Below are 16,317 nucleotides of genomic sequence, written 5' to 3' on the forward strand. Positions count from 1 at the left end.
CTGAGACAGGAGGGAATGCAGGTGACACCTCACTGAAACTGCAATCTCAGCAGCGAGTGAGTTTCTTCCGCATCGTAATTTATCTCTTTAGGACAGGGAACGGATGAGATCGACCATCTGTGCCACTGTTACCCCACGAGCATCATCATTAAATCTGTGCGAGCGATCCAATCAATTTGATGATAGAATAGAATAGAATAGAATAGAATCTATCAAGACCTCACATTGGACATTCTGATTTGGATGGATGGATGGATGGATGGATGGATAGATAGGTTTATCCTCCTGTTGTATCTGCAGTGTCAGTGTTCAGTGCATACAGTGAGATTTCACAGCTGCTGTAAGATGATGATGATGATGATGATGCAGTTGTCATGGCATCTGTTCTTCTCCACTGTCACTGCTCATTCTTTCTCTTGTGTGTGTGTGTCCTACTTTTGTGCTCGCGTCGTCACAACAGTCCTTTGCTGTGGCAACCGCGGTTACTAAGCATGACACATGCGCACTCTGTAGCACGCTCCGTCTCACGCACCTGCCGGTGCACGCGCACAGCCCCTGCGCGCTCACGAAGTCGCCGCTGGTACATTTTGGGGACTTGCATGACAGTAGATAACTAACTTATTTCAAAGCGCTCACCTTCGACTGTATAATTGCACCTTTATATCTAGGGACTCAATGGGCGACGAAAGCTGATTTCCACAAGAGCTCTGGTGTTGTGCTCATCAGTGTAAATGTGCAGACGTGAAGTCAGAGCTGGAGCTGCTTTCACTGACTCACTCTACCGGGGACCGCGAACACATGACATTCAATGTGCCGTGGCCCGTACTGATCTCACCGGAATTACCGACTGGCTGCTGCTATTGGACAAAAGTAGGTCAGTTCCAGCCGAGGGCTGAACGCTGCCCAGATGTTCCTAAAGTCAGCGCATTGCGCACCGGCTTCGCTGTGATTGGATGTTCCTTTCCGCGCACGCAACTCTCCACCAATCATAAGCATGCGTGTTCTCTTTCTGGTGACTGTTGGTTACTAACACTGCCTGTTACTGTGTAGTCAGGGAGCACTGGCCATTCCAAGAAGAGGATTCTGTGTTTAGAGACGGTAGAAAGCGGGAGGGCTTAATATAAAACAATGCATTCAGGTCAACTTTATTCCTAATTTTACTTTTTTTTATTTTTTATCAGAGTGTGATTCCATATGCTTTCTAAATTTTGTTCAACAAAGCATTCTGTAGATGTCCTTCAAAATCACAGTGAGCTGCCTATGTATGTAGGCAGTAAGGCAACAGGCAGCTTCTGCTTCTGTAGAAATCTCCAGATCACTAGGTTTGGAAGAGTTTTCTTATTGTTAACTAAAAGCATGGTTGTTGACTAAAATAAAACTAGATAAATATTATTACGTAAATATTATATTGATAATTAATATTACTCAATGTAATATTAATATAAAAAATTACGATAATAACTGAAATAGTTTGTCAAAGCATTAAAATTACTAACTGGAAATAAATAAAAACTAAAATGAACTAAAACAAATTAAATATATAAATAATTAATTAGTTATATTTAATAATAAAAAATAATAATAAAAGTCCATAACAAAATTGCTAAACATTAAAACTGAAAATATATAAATAAAAGTTAATTAAAATATTACTATATGTAATTATACATTTATAGTGGTATAAAAATAATGCTAAAATAATTTTTTTTTGTTATAAATGTAAAAAAAATTAATTGCATTTAGCAATTAATTGCATGTATGCATTTAGCAGGCTATTTTATCCAAAGCGACTTAACGTGCATTCAGGCTATCAATGCTCTACCACTTGAGCTACAGGAACACTATAATGTTATAATAATAATAATAATAATGTTATAATGTTTAGTGTTTCCTCTCACGTTCTTTTATTGATATTTAAAACAGCACAGGGTTAATACATTTGCAGTGGTTACAATGTAATAATCTTGAAACGCAAAAAGAATGAAATCAAGAACGTGCAACAATATATCGAGCCATGATGGAAGAACACGCCCCCGCACTCTCATTGGTCGGGGCTCAATTCAACAGCTTGGCCTGTCCATTGACGTCACGGACGTCAGTCTTCGCACATGGAATTGCGAATCAGTTGCGCTTTTGCGCTCAAGCCAGCCGAGCTCACGGACGCGCGAGAACAGAGCAGCCGCCGCTCTCCAGTGCGCACGGGCTGAGGACTGTATTCCGACACCCCACTGCAGAGCTCTCATCTTTATAAGTTGGCTTTTTAATTCCGTTTCTTCAGGAAGACTGATCTCTCCTTTACGCGATGGAGAAGATGTCTCGACCTCTTTCTATAAACCCAACTTTCCTACCTCCGACCCACGGCGTCCTGAAATCCCTGCTGGAGAACCCCATGAAGCTGCCCTTCCATCACGACGAAGGTAAAGGTATGTGGATGTTGCTTTGGAAAGTTTAAATGGTCTTCTGCATCAGCTGTTGGGTGTCAGGTGCGGTGCGCGCTTTGCTTTCGTTATAATCTGCGCGTAAACGCGCATCACGTCACGGTGTTTTTCATGTATAATTGATTTGAATTCTGATGTGATTTTAGATGTTAATGTATGTTTATTATCATATTTATGTTGATATTTGTATTGCATTGCAGTGCAATGTATTCATTTTACGCGCAAACGCAGATCCTTTGCGCAGTGAATTTAGCCGGAATGCATGATGTTACCTGCTTAAAATACGCGTGTTTTACTGTTTATTAAGCATTTACTCACATATAGAAAGAATAAGCAGAGTCTGCTCAACTGATACTGACTTTATTTGGATAATGAAGTTCGCACGCAATGGAGATGATTTGTGCTTATAGTTCCCTATAGAGGGCGCTACTGAGAGGCTCTGATTGTACTCAATCCTCATCACACGTTTATAGTATAAATAAAAGGCTGTTTTATCTTTGGATGCCCATATGAATGTCGTGCATTGTCAAGATATAAAATATGCATGCTATTTTTGTTTTCTCCAGTGTGCAAAATAAATGTTTATATGGTTTATATGCATTTTTGGATCACCCGGTTTCTTCACTCTCATGTCATTCTTTGTAAAACTGTACTTCCTTTCTTCTCTGGAGAAGTGCTGAGAAATAGCAATTCTTTTCCCGGGCTGAGCACAAAATCACAAAAAGCATAAAAGTCTGCGCTGTCATATGACTTCAGAAGACCTTGAACAGAGTGCAATAATGTGTTATGGGCCACTTTTAAGATGCGTTGGAACAGTGCGTGCTGTAAAAACTGCGTAAATTTATTTCAATTGAATCAAATACTTCTGTGGTGCTTTTTTTTAAGGAACTTAAGCTGCAACTTTTGTTATATAAAAAATAAGTGCCTGAGTAAAGCTCAAATTTCCTTCTTTAGTGAAAATGAAAGTCAAACCCTTTTGGGGGGGAAAATAAATAAAATATTTTGCATGAGGAAGCATATTTCCATAAAGAGTTTATGCATTGTGAAATTTACATTTTCATCCTAAATTTTTATTACTGCAAAACTTTTTTTGTTATTAAAATCTGTATAAATGAACTGTTGGTTTGGGACAACATAAATGTGTAATAAATAATACAAAATAATAATTTCCATTAAAACATTTTTTTTATTATTGTTAAATTAAATTTTATTGTTAAAAAGGAAAACAAGCCCATTTTTACCCCCAAATTCTCATTATTCGCATTACAGTGTAAAATTACTTTAATAAAGTAATTTATTTATTCAAATCATCATAAATTAAGTCTTGGAACAACACAGATGTGTAATATATAACACCATTTTGTATTAAGAAGATAAAGCATGTTATCATGAGTATGTTTACATAGCAAAATTATGAAAATCAAGCATGCAGTAATTATTTTAACCCCAAAGTCTTATTACTTTATTACCATTATATATATATATATATCAGTATTAATTTAATACACTATATATATATATATATATATATATATATATATATATATATATATATATATATATATACATACATTACAGACCAAAAGTTTGGAACAACACAAAGGTGTAATAAATAATATTTTGCATAAAAAAAAGATAAGGAATATTTTCAAAATGTCAATTAAGCACATTTCCAGTGAAATGACAGTGAAAAATGACTTGAATACTGCAATGTTTTCATTAAAATCGGCATGCAACACAACACAAATATACATGAACGATGACAAAATGATAATATTTTAGCTTGACAGTGACTATAACGCCCCATCTTGTTCCTCCAGGGTTTGGGAAAGAGAAAGAGAAGGAGAAGAAGTTGGAAGATGATGGAAATGCCATCAACACTCCTCAATCTGCCTTCTTGGGCCCGACGCTGTGGGACAAGACCCTGTCATATGATGGCGACAACTTCCAGCTGGAGTATATGGATTTAGAGGAGTTTCTGTTGGAGAACAATATTCCAGCCAACCCTGGGAGCGAGCAGAGCCAGCCTTCCCAGCAGCCCCTGCAGCAGCAGCAGCAGCAGCCGCCCTCCGCCCCGCCCACGCCTTCGGTGGTGGATCTCAGTAACCGGACAGCCACGTCTGTTCACTCCGGCATCGTGGGCCAGAACTGCCTCCAGAGTCCCAGCAGAGCAGGTACCGATCTGTTTCTGTTCACCTACGCTCTTAAACATAGCAGGTTTTCCATAGAAGATCCATTTTGGGTTCCAAAAAGAACCTTTGAGTGAACAGTTCCAAAAACTGTATTTAGAACATATTTAGAATCTACAGAACCCTCGGTGGAATGAAAAGGTTCTTCATGGAATCAACGATGCAAATAAAGAGCCATTACTTTTAAGAGTATGCTGAGTTTATCATCTTCTGCATGTCACTTTGGTTAATCATCAGTGTTGTCTGACCTCTGTAGAGCTTTATAGATTCAACGGATCATGTTCACTCGCAGCTGTGTTGGAAGCTTTATCTCTGCCACCTTTCAGATCAATCTAAGCCTGTTTTTCTCTAGAGGTTGCGGAGGAAAACAGGAATAATGTGAATCTGGATTCATTTGACGTTGCAGATTTTGTAAGAAAAACCATAGATGGTTTGCACATGCACATGGTACAGTTCATGTGAAACAAATAAATAGTGCTGGTGTTTGCTGCACTAGTGCAGTATGCATCACAGCATTTTGTTCTGCTCAAACGTGACTGACAGCTCAAGCCAAACACACCTGAGGAGCCGTCAGAGTCAACCGTCACACTGATCAGACATGCTTTCATGAACCACTGACTTTCACACATACTTCACACGCTTTGAAAGCCATTAAACCTGTCGTGACAAATTTCCGACAACATGCGTTACGCCTTTAATTTGCGCAAATGCAGTTAGTGCATTAAATCATGTATGTTTTATGGCTAATGTAAGAGGACTGAATGAGACTTTCATCCTGTTACACACCAAACTACAGCAGATAGTTTATGGATGTTATATTTAAACACGCATGGATGAGCAATGACAAACAAACACACTCCAGCATACATAAATGGAGATCATTTGTGCAAATCCTACAAAACACGGTCCATTTAATCTCCAAAATCAAAACGAGTAAAAATAATTGTATTTTGCATGAAGATAAACAAGCATATTTTCATGACATTAACATTTTTTTTTGTATTGCAACATTAATAATTTAGCACATTTTCACCCTAAATTCTCATTACTTAATTACAATGAAACCTTTTAAACAGTATTTATTAATGAATAAATATGCAAGCAAGCATAAATTAACATCAATTAAAAGCACAGTAAATTCTACCAAGGTATATAACTAATATACAATTACAATAATTTATTATTATTTATTTATGTACTTTTTGCAATATGTAAATTCCTAACAGTCTGTTTCTTTTATTTACAAATTGATATAATTATCACTAATTTACATTATATAATTTGTAAAATATATTATAATGTAATAGTGAAACATCGTTTCGACAAGTTTCAGGAGATTAATTTATTCACATATGAGGAATATATTTCTATAACATTTTATTGACATTTTTGATGTTAAGAGACAAGTTGACAGTTTAATATATTTTAGTTTAAGGGTTTATAAAATCTGGACTTTTTAGCCACTTCTTTTTATTGATTAAAAATAAAGTGAAATGAATAATCTCAAAGGCCATCAAAACCTTTTTTTAAACTTGATAAGAATTTATTATATTAAAAAATATGTATATTGTGTCATTTTTATTTAAAATATTACAAATATTTTTTATGTTTAATATAAAAAATATTAGTTGTTTTATTTAAATGTAAAAATTTATTAAAATGTAAAAATATATGTTTTTTTGTATTTAAATTTATTTATTTAATATATAACATATATGGCATTCTGAATAAATTCATTCTGAAAATAATTGTTCTATTTAATTACATGCATAAATTAAATCATATTTGTAAATGTCATTGCAAACTATTTTTTTTTAATATCAACTTTTTTTTATAAGGTTCTATACCATGTTTATAAATATCAATGACATTTCTTTCTCCTTATTCTGATTGGTGAAATATTGAACCAGGCATGTTTTGACAGCAGACTCATCCTCTGATGCATCTGAAAGCAGTTGAGAATTTATATCTGCCAGGATTTGCAACAACCTGCAGACTTTATAGCCATTTCAAGGGAATAAAAGTGTAGAATGTGTACAGTAACCCTCTGCCTGCTTACAGAGACAGAAGAGTCTCTGTGATGTCTCTATAATTCTCGGTTTATAGGCTTGAAATATATTAGTTAGGAACACAAGCGATGCTGTAAAAGCGTCTGACCGCGGTCTCATCTCACACACTGTGAGTCTTGCATGCGCATTTACATGTGTGTGTATGTGTGTTTTCTGTCTAGATGGACAGTTCAGGCTCTGTTCTGCACATTTCGGCTCACGTGAAACCAGCGCGTTCTCAAAGCAGCGTGCGCGGCCATGTGATCAACACATGCGTCCGCGTGTGCCACAGAGAGAGCGAATGACACGCCCCTCCCATTCCTTTCCAGCGGTCTGATTAGGCCCCGCCCCTCGCTCGCTGACACGCCCCGCCCCTCCCATCCGTGTGTGTGTGTTTCTCGAGCAGAAGTACAGTATGTTCTCAATGAGACTCACATTGCCTGCGTCGTGCGCCGATTCACGTGCGCTTGAGCCGAAAACACACGTAGTGTTATCACTACAGAGCTTGTTTTGGGATGTAGGCTGCAGTCACCTACTGTTGTTTTGCAGGCTTGAGCAAAATTCAGAGTTTATTTTAGAAAAGAAATCTACTGGATTGCAATTCTTAAATTGCGCAATTAATTTTGTCTAATTATTCTTTAATAGGTAGTATACATTTGGCAAATGAAGAGCCATCCAAACTTGTTTTTATTATATTTTTTTTTATTCTTGATTTTTTTTTTCAGAGAACTTAAGAAAATTTTGTGCAATATCAGTATTAATTTAATACTTTTAATGTAATATTGAATATACTTTATATTCAGATTATTTTAATACAATAATATTTGTATTAGAATATATTATTTAATAATATATGTATTTGATATTTATTAAAATATATTCACATATTAATAATTTAATAAATTATTTAAGAAATATCAATACATTAACTATTATTCCACTATGGTTTATAAAATATTAAATTAAATAATCAACAAAGAAAGTTTTTAAACTTTTTTTTCTACATTATTTTCAGAGAACTTAATAAGAATATTTAGTACTTTTTAATATTAAATGTAAAAATTTTAATTTATATTATTTTATGTAATACTCTATGTATTTAATATTATATATTTGATATATTATGACATTAAATTTGTTATGCGATTTAATAGTTCTTCAACCATGGTTCATAAAATGAAAATGTAATTATATGTTAATTAAATCATCTTACTAAATTAAGCAATGTTTATAAATTTTTTCCACATTGTTTTCAGAGAACTTAATACAAATATTTTATATTTTATAATATGAAATATTTCTTCAAATTTATTGTGTGATAAATTATATGTAATGTATTATAATGTATTATTTAATATTATATGTATCTAATATATTTTTGCATTTTGAATACATGTATTACATTTAATTAAAATATTATATATTCTTTTTTTATTATTCCATATGGATGTGAATGAACATGTTAGTGACTTAAAAATAAAATAAAATAAAAGTTAAAAACAATAATAATAAAAAAAAATAAAAAATAAAAACAATGTCCTGACACCTCCAAAAATCTCTTCTGCTCACCAAGGCTACATTTATATGATTAAAAATACAGTAAAACTTGTAAAATTGTGAGATATTATCACTATTAAAAAGATTTGTTTTCTATATCAATGTATTGTAAAACGTAATTTATTCATGCCATCAAAGTATTTTCAGCATAATTACGCAAGTTTTCAGTGTCACGTGATCCTTCAGAAATCATTGTAATGTACTGAAACATTTCTGATTATTATCAATGTTAAAAACATTCATAATTTTATGAAAACTGTGAGCCACTTTATCTTGGAGGATTTTTTGATGAATAGAAAGTACAATTTAATGCATTTTTGCTGATTTTTTTTTTTTTTTTTTTTTACAATTTAATCAAAATAATAATAAAAAAAAATCAAATAAAGAAATACACTTTAAAATTGTAGTGTAGTTCAGCCCCAGCTGGTCAGTGTTGTAACTGCAACATTCAAAATCAAAGTTTATTTTTTATTTTTTCTTGATGGCCATTCAAAATTAGTAATGTATCTTACTAAAACAACTGCATAAAAAACAAACAAAAAAAAAGGTTCTAAACAAACCAGGCTTCCCGAAGCTCTTCCTCGCTGCTGGCGGCTTCAGAGGGATTTTGTGTTTTCAGGAAAGATCAGAATTCCTGATCGGATGAAGTCCTGGACCGTGGAACAGTCCAGAAGCACACAGCCAATGGAAAGCTGCTCCTCGCACTGAATCCTATTAGAGGCTCTTATCTGCAGTCTGCTGCTCCTTAAAACACCACAACACATTTAAATTGAATACAGAGAATGTTTAGTGAGTTTGTTATGAATTTAGAATAAGTGAAAACACTCACTGAACTCAAAAACATATTTGGACACCAGGGTTATTATAGTTGAACTAAAATAAATCAACTTTTGATCTATTTCTGGTTGTTGCCAAGTTGCAAACATTCCTCATTTTAATTAACTTGATGCACTGAAATAACAAATTAAACTTTAAAGTTAAAACTAATAAAAACTGTTAATATTTTTTATTATTCATGATAAATTGATAAAAACTCGACAGAGAGACCCATCAAAATTACAATTTTTTTTTTAACTAAAGTAAAAATGTTATTTTAATTTTACTAAAATGTATTAAAAAGCATTTCTGTTGCTTGAAATAAAATATACATTAACTGGATAAAAAAAAAAACTTGCATTAGCAAGTTAGCAAGGCAACATCTCATTTTATTTCTGTTTAACTTAATGTGCTAAAATAACTCAAATTAAAACTAAAATAATATATATATATATATATATATATATATATATATATATATATATATATATATATATATATATATATATATATATAGACATTAACTGCTAAAATAAACTACTAAAAGTGAAAGAAAATCACAACAAAATTAATGAAACCTTAACTATATATATTCTGTTTTTAATTCTATTATTATTATTTATAACATTATGAATAACAATTATTTTATTATTATTATCTACGTTGGTCTTCTACTTTTTCCCTTAATTTAATTAAATGTGCATGTACTATACATATATTTACACGTCTCTTTTTGGTGTGTTTTGAGGTGTTTCTGTACAGTAAACAGTATCTGTTTGTCAAATGTGGTGACGTTCTGAGTCTAAGACTTTAACAGCTGCTGGTTTTAAGGCAGATGCTGGTTCTGTGTCAGTGCTCTCATCACAGGTTAAAATAGAGCTTGTTAGGGTGATTTTTTCCTGCAGCCGTCCACTTCCCCAAGCACAGACACCTCCCTTCCTTCCTTCCTTCTTTCTGTGTGTGTGTGTGAGGAAGTGAAGGCCGGGGTTCATGGGACGGTCACGATCACACCCCTGAACACTCTCACATGCTTCCACTGCGTCAGCGCTCCGCTATAATAGTATTATATTTAATACATAATAAATGTTTTTATATGTTTTATTATAATTAGAGGTTATATTACTTTATATTACTATTTTTACTTTATATACTATTTTAAATACGTATTATTATTATTGATTTATAGTAATATTTATTATGAATTTATTCTTATATATCATGTATTGTCTTGAATATTTCTTATCCTACTTGTAGACTCTAAACAGTCACTCATAATTATACTATATAATAACATATAAATATTATTATTAATTAGGCTGTTACTTTTGCTGTTGTTATTATTATTATTATTAATATTATTATAGGATTTTGTCTCATAAGAATGAACATGCATAATATTATCATTTAAAGGCAGTAAAGATATTTTCATTACTTCGCACTTTCGTCTTGATCGGGTCAGTTTCTAGAGTAGTTCATGATTTACTATCTACTTGTTTGTAATCTGGCAGGGAAACACACACACACACACACACACACACACACACACACACACACACACACAGATAGAGAAAGACCTTTGTCAAGCTTAAACAGCAATCTGGGTTGTGAAAAACCTCCCATTTCTTACAGCTGTGACCTCTGACCCCTGCTGTGTGTTTCTGTACAGCTTCTCATTTTCACGCTGCTGCAGCTCATGAAGGACAAGCAGTTTTTGAGTTTTATTGTATGATCTGGTTGTGTGATTCAGATTGTCTGCATTACGTGCAGTTAAACTTGTGTTATTATGTGTAATATTATATATAAGTAAATGTACTGTATTTATAAAATCATTATAAATCATATTATCATTTTGTAGTTCAAATGATATAATAAGACATCAACTAATAATAAAAACAATATACAATATATATAAATAATATATGAAATACAATAATATAAATAATAAAACTGTATTTATAACATTCATATTTATATTATTTATTGGTGGTATAAATTATACTATAAAACAATGATATAAATAATTATTTTTTTTCATAATAAATAATAAATTGTATTGTAATAGTAATAATAATAATATATTTTTTGCTAGTTTTGAACATATATAAATATTATTATTATTAATATTGTTACTTTGTAGCGAAATTATAATAAACAACTATAAAACTATTATTTTATTTTATTTTTGTATTTTTTTATTCATCAGTATTATTTATTCAGGTATTATTTTGATTTTTAATCAAAACATTTAAAATATTTGTAAATATTTGTGTCTACAAGGTGGGTTCATGTGTCCACTAGTGGTGTTGCACATAACCAAACCAAATTTCTCTAGTCTAATAAGCATTTTATATTAATGTTAATGTTTTGATTAAGCTACTTTTTTCCTTTCTGAGCAAGTTTCCTTTCTATAATGTTAATAGACATGTTTAAAACAAACCCTGAATGGTTTTCTCTCTTCTCTGTCTCTGTCTTTCTCCCTCAGTTCTCCCTTCGCGTGACACACCCAGTCCCATAGATCCAGACTCCATCCAGGTTCCGGTCAGGTACGAGCCTGACCCCGCCGACCTCGCCCTCTCCAGCGTCCCGGGACAAGAAATCTTCGACCCACGCAAGCGCAAATTCTCAGCAGAGGAGCTGAAGCCGCAGCCCATGATCAAGAAGGCGCGCAAGGTCTTCATTCCAGATGACATGAAGGTAAACATAAACAGTGAAGCATGATGCACAAAGAGACCACAGAGAGCAGCCAATCAGAGAGTTTGTCACGTAGTCATGTGACTGTTTTTTTACGGAATAGAATATTCAATACAATTTTGTCACCAGTGGAAATTTCAAACGGCAGTGTTCATTGCGTTGATGGATTATTTGTGTCATAATTTTCGTCAACAACTTTTTCTCATCGAAGAAAACGAGACAATACTAATTTAAAAAAACACAGTTTTTAATGACAAAAACTAAAACTAAAATATAATCTAATTTCTGTTAACGAATAAAAACGAGATGGAGATGTTAAGGAAGGACGATTTGGGAAGATATACAGTCAGACTCAGTCAGGACTAATGTCTCATGTGGTAGTTATGTACATTGTAGCGTCCTGATCTAACTGCGGGAAAATGTGACGCTGTGCGTAAAAAATATTCTTCGTTAATTGGAATAAAATAAATGTTAACTGAAATTACAAAACAAATCTATAACATATCAAATAAATATCAAAAATACGTAAATAAAAAAAATATTTATTTTATTTCATTTAGTTTAGAAGCTTTATCTTAAACTAATGTACTAAAATAAACAAAACAGAAAAAATAAATAAATAAATAATGCATTAAAATTTAAATAAATCCTTTAGATTTTAGTCGCCTAAATCTACTTAAAATTTAGTCAACTAAAATTGTATGATATTTAGTCGACTAAAACTAGACTAAAACTAAATGGCATTTAGACTAAAACTAAATAAAAATTCGCTATCAAAATTAACACTAAAAATTAATATTAATAACAAAATGAATAACTGGTTTTTCATTTGTTTCTCTCTCTCCATCTCCACACAGGACGACAGATACTGGGCACGGCGCAGAAAGAACAACTTCGCAGCCAAACGCTCCCGGGACGCTCGTCGGCTGAAAGAGAACCAGATCGCCATCCGCGCGGGATTCCTGGAGAAAGAAAACACGGCGCTCAGACAGGAAGTGGCCGACCTGCGGAAGGAACTCGGCCGCTGTAAGAACATTCTGGCCAAATACGAGGCGCGACACGGCCCTCTGTGAGCCCCTCCCACCCCACACAAACCCCGCCCTCCTCCACAAACGCCCCGCCCACCACCATCCCCAAGGGACTTCTGCGTGCCTCTTTAAGAGGCGACAAATTCTCCTCTCCTTTTTTTCACGTTTCTCTTTTCACTTTTCTCTTTACAAACCCAGTTTGCATTCTTTAGTTGATTTTGTATTTCGTGCGTGTTTTTCCTCTTGTGTAGTTTCACACATTCACTTTTCTCGCTTTCCTTTCATTTGTTCCATTCGTCCGTTTAGTCCTTCACCAACGATGGATCGTTTGTCTGGAAATGGTTTTCTCTGGAGTGTTTTGTACACCTGTAACACGGACTGATAAATATTTTCCTCGCCGCTCACCCTCCTGTCTGTCAATCAACCGCTCGACCCACCCCCTTTTCCCGGAGGCTCCACCCACTTCCTGATGCCCGAGCTTCTTTTTGTGTATATTAATGTATTTTAGTTGAATAGCTGTAACGCACCGACACCTTTTGTTCTGTGAAGCGTGTAAAACACTAGCTAGCATCAGAACATGATGTTTGTTTTGTTCTTTTCCTGTTCTATGTGTTTTGTCTGTTTTATTTTACCATTTCTTTTAAACCAACACCAGCGTAGTTTTTGGCGTCTTTCCCACATTGTCCATGGAGCAATAAGCCTGAATCTCTTCAGAGGGCAAAACACATGAAATGTAAGCTAGCCTGTATCATAGCGCCATCATTTCCGCTGTAGTGCGGAAACTTTCCCTTCGAAACTTTCCTTCCACAAATGCTGAATCCGTATATGTCTTTCTGTCTCGCTCTAACTCCCTGCACTAATGCGTGTTTCACAATCTGATCTGGTGCAATGTTTCTACCTACACTATATTCTGCCTGATATATTTATGGACTTTTGTTGTTTTTGTTTTTTGAATGGAAGAAATTTTTTCAAAATTATTCAGTTGTTAATTACTACTATTGTTGTAGCTGTTCTTATTGTTATGGCTGTATAGTAATTTTTCCTGATTGTTTAATGTTTCATTGGATATTTCAGCATGACTTTTGTTTCAGAGCTGCGGCCTAAATCTAATTGTAAATGGGTCTTTTTATTTTCTTTTTTTTCCCCTTCATTTTTAGGATGGATGATTATTCAATCCTGTCTTTTTATTTTTATTTGTTTTTTTACCCAGAGCATGTATTAGAATATTAGTCTGCACTAGCAGATATTTGTAATGATTTATTTTCTTTCTTTTAGTTTTGTAGCTTCGCGTTTCTGTCGGGTGTATGACTGCAATGAATGTGTTTTAAGAGGTTTTGAGGCGTTCGTTGAGCAGGACGGTGTTGTCTCTAATACTGTGGTTGAAATCAGTTTTTTACTGCAGACCAAAAGATACAGCACACAGATTTATTGATAAAACAGAGTTGATATATATATATATATATATATATGAAATCTATTCTAAGTTGCTTTTTTTGTACAGTATTTTTCCTATATAATACCCTCTGAATATTTTCAAGGCACAACAAAACCAGAAATATATGATAGCTTACATATATATCTATTATTCAGAGCTAAGTGACATAGTGTTTTGATATATTATAAAGAATATAACTGGGAGTTAATGCGAAACCCGCCATCATTTCCTCTATTTTGGGCATTAAAAACCTTCTGCACCCTCATATTCAAATAGCCTTTAGTATTCTGTCTCAGGGAACGCTAGCAGCCGGACCTCGAACCATAACTCCTAATAAATATGAAATATATATATATCTTATATTTATAGCAGTGTTCTGTACATCAGTATCTTTTTTCCTATAGAAAGGAGCTGCAATTCCTCAGTCTTAACTCACACTCTTGATGCTGTGTTCATTACAGAGCATTTTACAGTATTGCTATTGGTTCTTTGAATGGAAATCTAAAGGCTATGCTTTTTTAGACTCTATAATGGAGTCAGCAGAGTGTTGATATTGAATGTTAAGTGCGGCAGCTCTGAGAGCTTTTGCTTGGTTGAATGTTAGAAAAGTCTTGCTGTCGAAGGAGTCACTGGGTTTGAGTACAAGGTTTCGTAAGAGTTTCTGAGATCAGTTTTTATTCTGTTTATTCTATTAGAAATTAACAGGGTTTAAATCCAGGACTTCTGATCTCAGGTCAGAAGTTGTGTTTGATGCGCTGGTAACCTTTTTAAAGTCCTGGTCTGCCCCAGTTCAGGCCAAAGTTGAGAGGTGCACAGATTTGTATTATCGAAGATTGATGGGGCAGAAATGTTTCATTTAATTTCCCTTGATTTTATTCCTTGTGTCTGTTTGTTTGTGGCATAAATGCAGATGTGAGATGTGTGTATAAAGCCCTGTGTAGACTGTTTCTATCTGTGCAAAACTGAAATAAATCCAGGATTAAGCCAAACCCTTTCTTGTGAATAATGACCCCCTGGAAATACCTCCCTGAGGGCGTGAGGAAAACCAAACCCAGTTTTCAGCGTTTCACCAATCTGTTTCCTCTCCTTGTTAGACAAGAAAGTTATCTCAGGTTTGACTCCTAGGCCATCATTTATGCTTCCTTCATGTGCTATCAAAATTATCGTAAATATTAACAAATTGGACTGCGTATCAGGTTGTATTTATGATTGAGAAACTAAGATCATTTTGATACCTGATTTTCCAAGTTGCGCGAATCATTTTAAACATGGCGGAGGGAAGAAGTGACGGTTGTAATATTAACGAAATTTCGCACGCGCAAAATATCCATTTGCAGTTGTCACGTAACATATAGGCTAATGCATTGCTCACACAGAAATCATAGCATATATCGTGTAGCCTAACCAACTTGAAAATAAACGTTTTTGCTATCACGAATGACTGGATTTCGCCCGCGAATTTGCGCTGAAAAAGCTAGCTGGTTAAATATGACCGCATTTTCCTTACCTCCATATTGACGTAGGCTATAACAAATTGGTGTGTATTATGTATTTTACACAGCGAAAGCAGCATATTTCTCTGAAATTTAAGAACAAAGTAGCAATCTTATAATCTCGATATTTAGCGTGGATTGTAAACAAACCAGATTTTATTCATAATATGTTGGGTATTTATAAAATATCGAATACATTTAGGCTTTTCCAAGATTTTCTTAAACATAATAATCCATTATATTCTTTCGACATAAAAGCAGCTGAACTCGATTAATTCGTTTTTACCCAACTTCAGAAATTAGACATTTCCGATAGCACGTGAAAGCAGCATCAGACCAGAAACATCTCGAGCTGGACAGTTTGATTAGCCCACATTGCAGATCATCTTGTTTTCACATAGCCTTACTTTAAAGGCCATATGCATCATCTTATAAATTAATTTTTGGCAGTAGTCTATTCCCTGTTTTCTGGGATTCTGTGAATTGGCTTTCTTTGGTAAATCTCACTACCTCAGTCTTGAAAGGAACCTATAACCATATTGAACCTGTGTAGTCCAGTGCCTTGAATTACCACACACGATTCCAGACACATATTAAAGCTTATATTACTTGGACCGGATCG

At 34.0% G+C, this 16,317-nt stretch overlaps 1 protein-coding gene across 2 annotated transcripts; it reads left to right on the forward strand.

Annotated features, from left to right (window-relative positions):
* Positions 1–2,096: 2,096 nt before the first annotated feature.
* Positions 2,097–15,191, forward strand: LOC132152938 (hepatic leukemia factor-like). 2 transcript variants are annotated; one of them, XM_059561963.1, is made up of 4 exons: positions 2,097–2,417; positions 4,259–4,612; positions 11,531–11,742; positions 12,597–15,191. In XM_059561963.1, exons 1-4 carry the CDS (start codon positions 2,303–2,305, stop codon positions 12,810–12,812), a joined length of 897 nt encoding a protein of 298 aa, XP_059417946.1. In that variant the 5' UTR covers positions 2,097–2,302; the 3' UTR covers positions 12,813–15,191. The 2 variants fall into 2 exon arrangements, with proteins under 2 accessions (XP_059417946.1, XP_059417937.1); XM_059561954.1 differs by having other exon boundaries at positions 2,100–2,423.
* The last annotated feature ends 1,126 nt before the right edge of the window (positions 15,192–16,317 follow it).

Source organism: Carassius carassius, chromosome 1 (genome assembly GCF_963082965.1).
Source record: "Carassius carassius chromosome 1, fCarCar2.1, whole genome shotgun sequence".
Classification (NCBI taxonomy): Eukaryota; Metazoa; Chordata; class Actinopteri; order Cypriniformes; family Cyprinidae; genus Carassius; species Carassius carassius.

What these genes read in the sequence shown, in the direction of transcription:
- LOC132152938 (XM_059561954.1), top strand. Translation starts at nt 2,303, where the DNA reads ATGGAGAAGATGTCTCGACCTCTTTCTATAAACCCAACTTTCCTACCT. An exon ending in CCAGAGTCCCAGCAGAGCAG is followed by an intron (nt 4,613 to 11,530) that starts GTACCGATCTGT and finishes TTTCTCCCTCAG; the next exon opens with TTCTCCCTTCGCGTGACACA. An exon ending in TCATTCCAGATGACATGAAG is followed by an intron (nt 11,743 to 12,596) that starts GTAAACATAAAC and finishes ATCTCCACACAG; the next exon opens with GACGACAGATACTGGGCACG.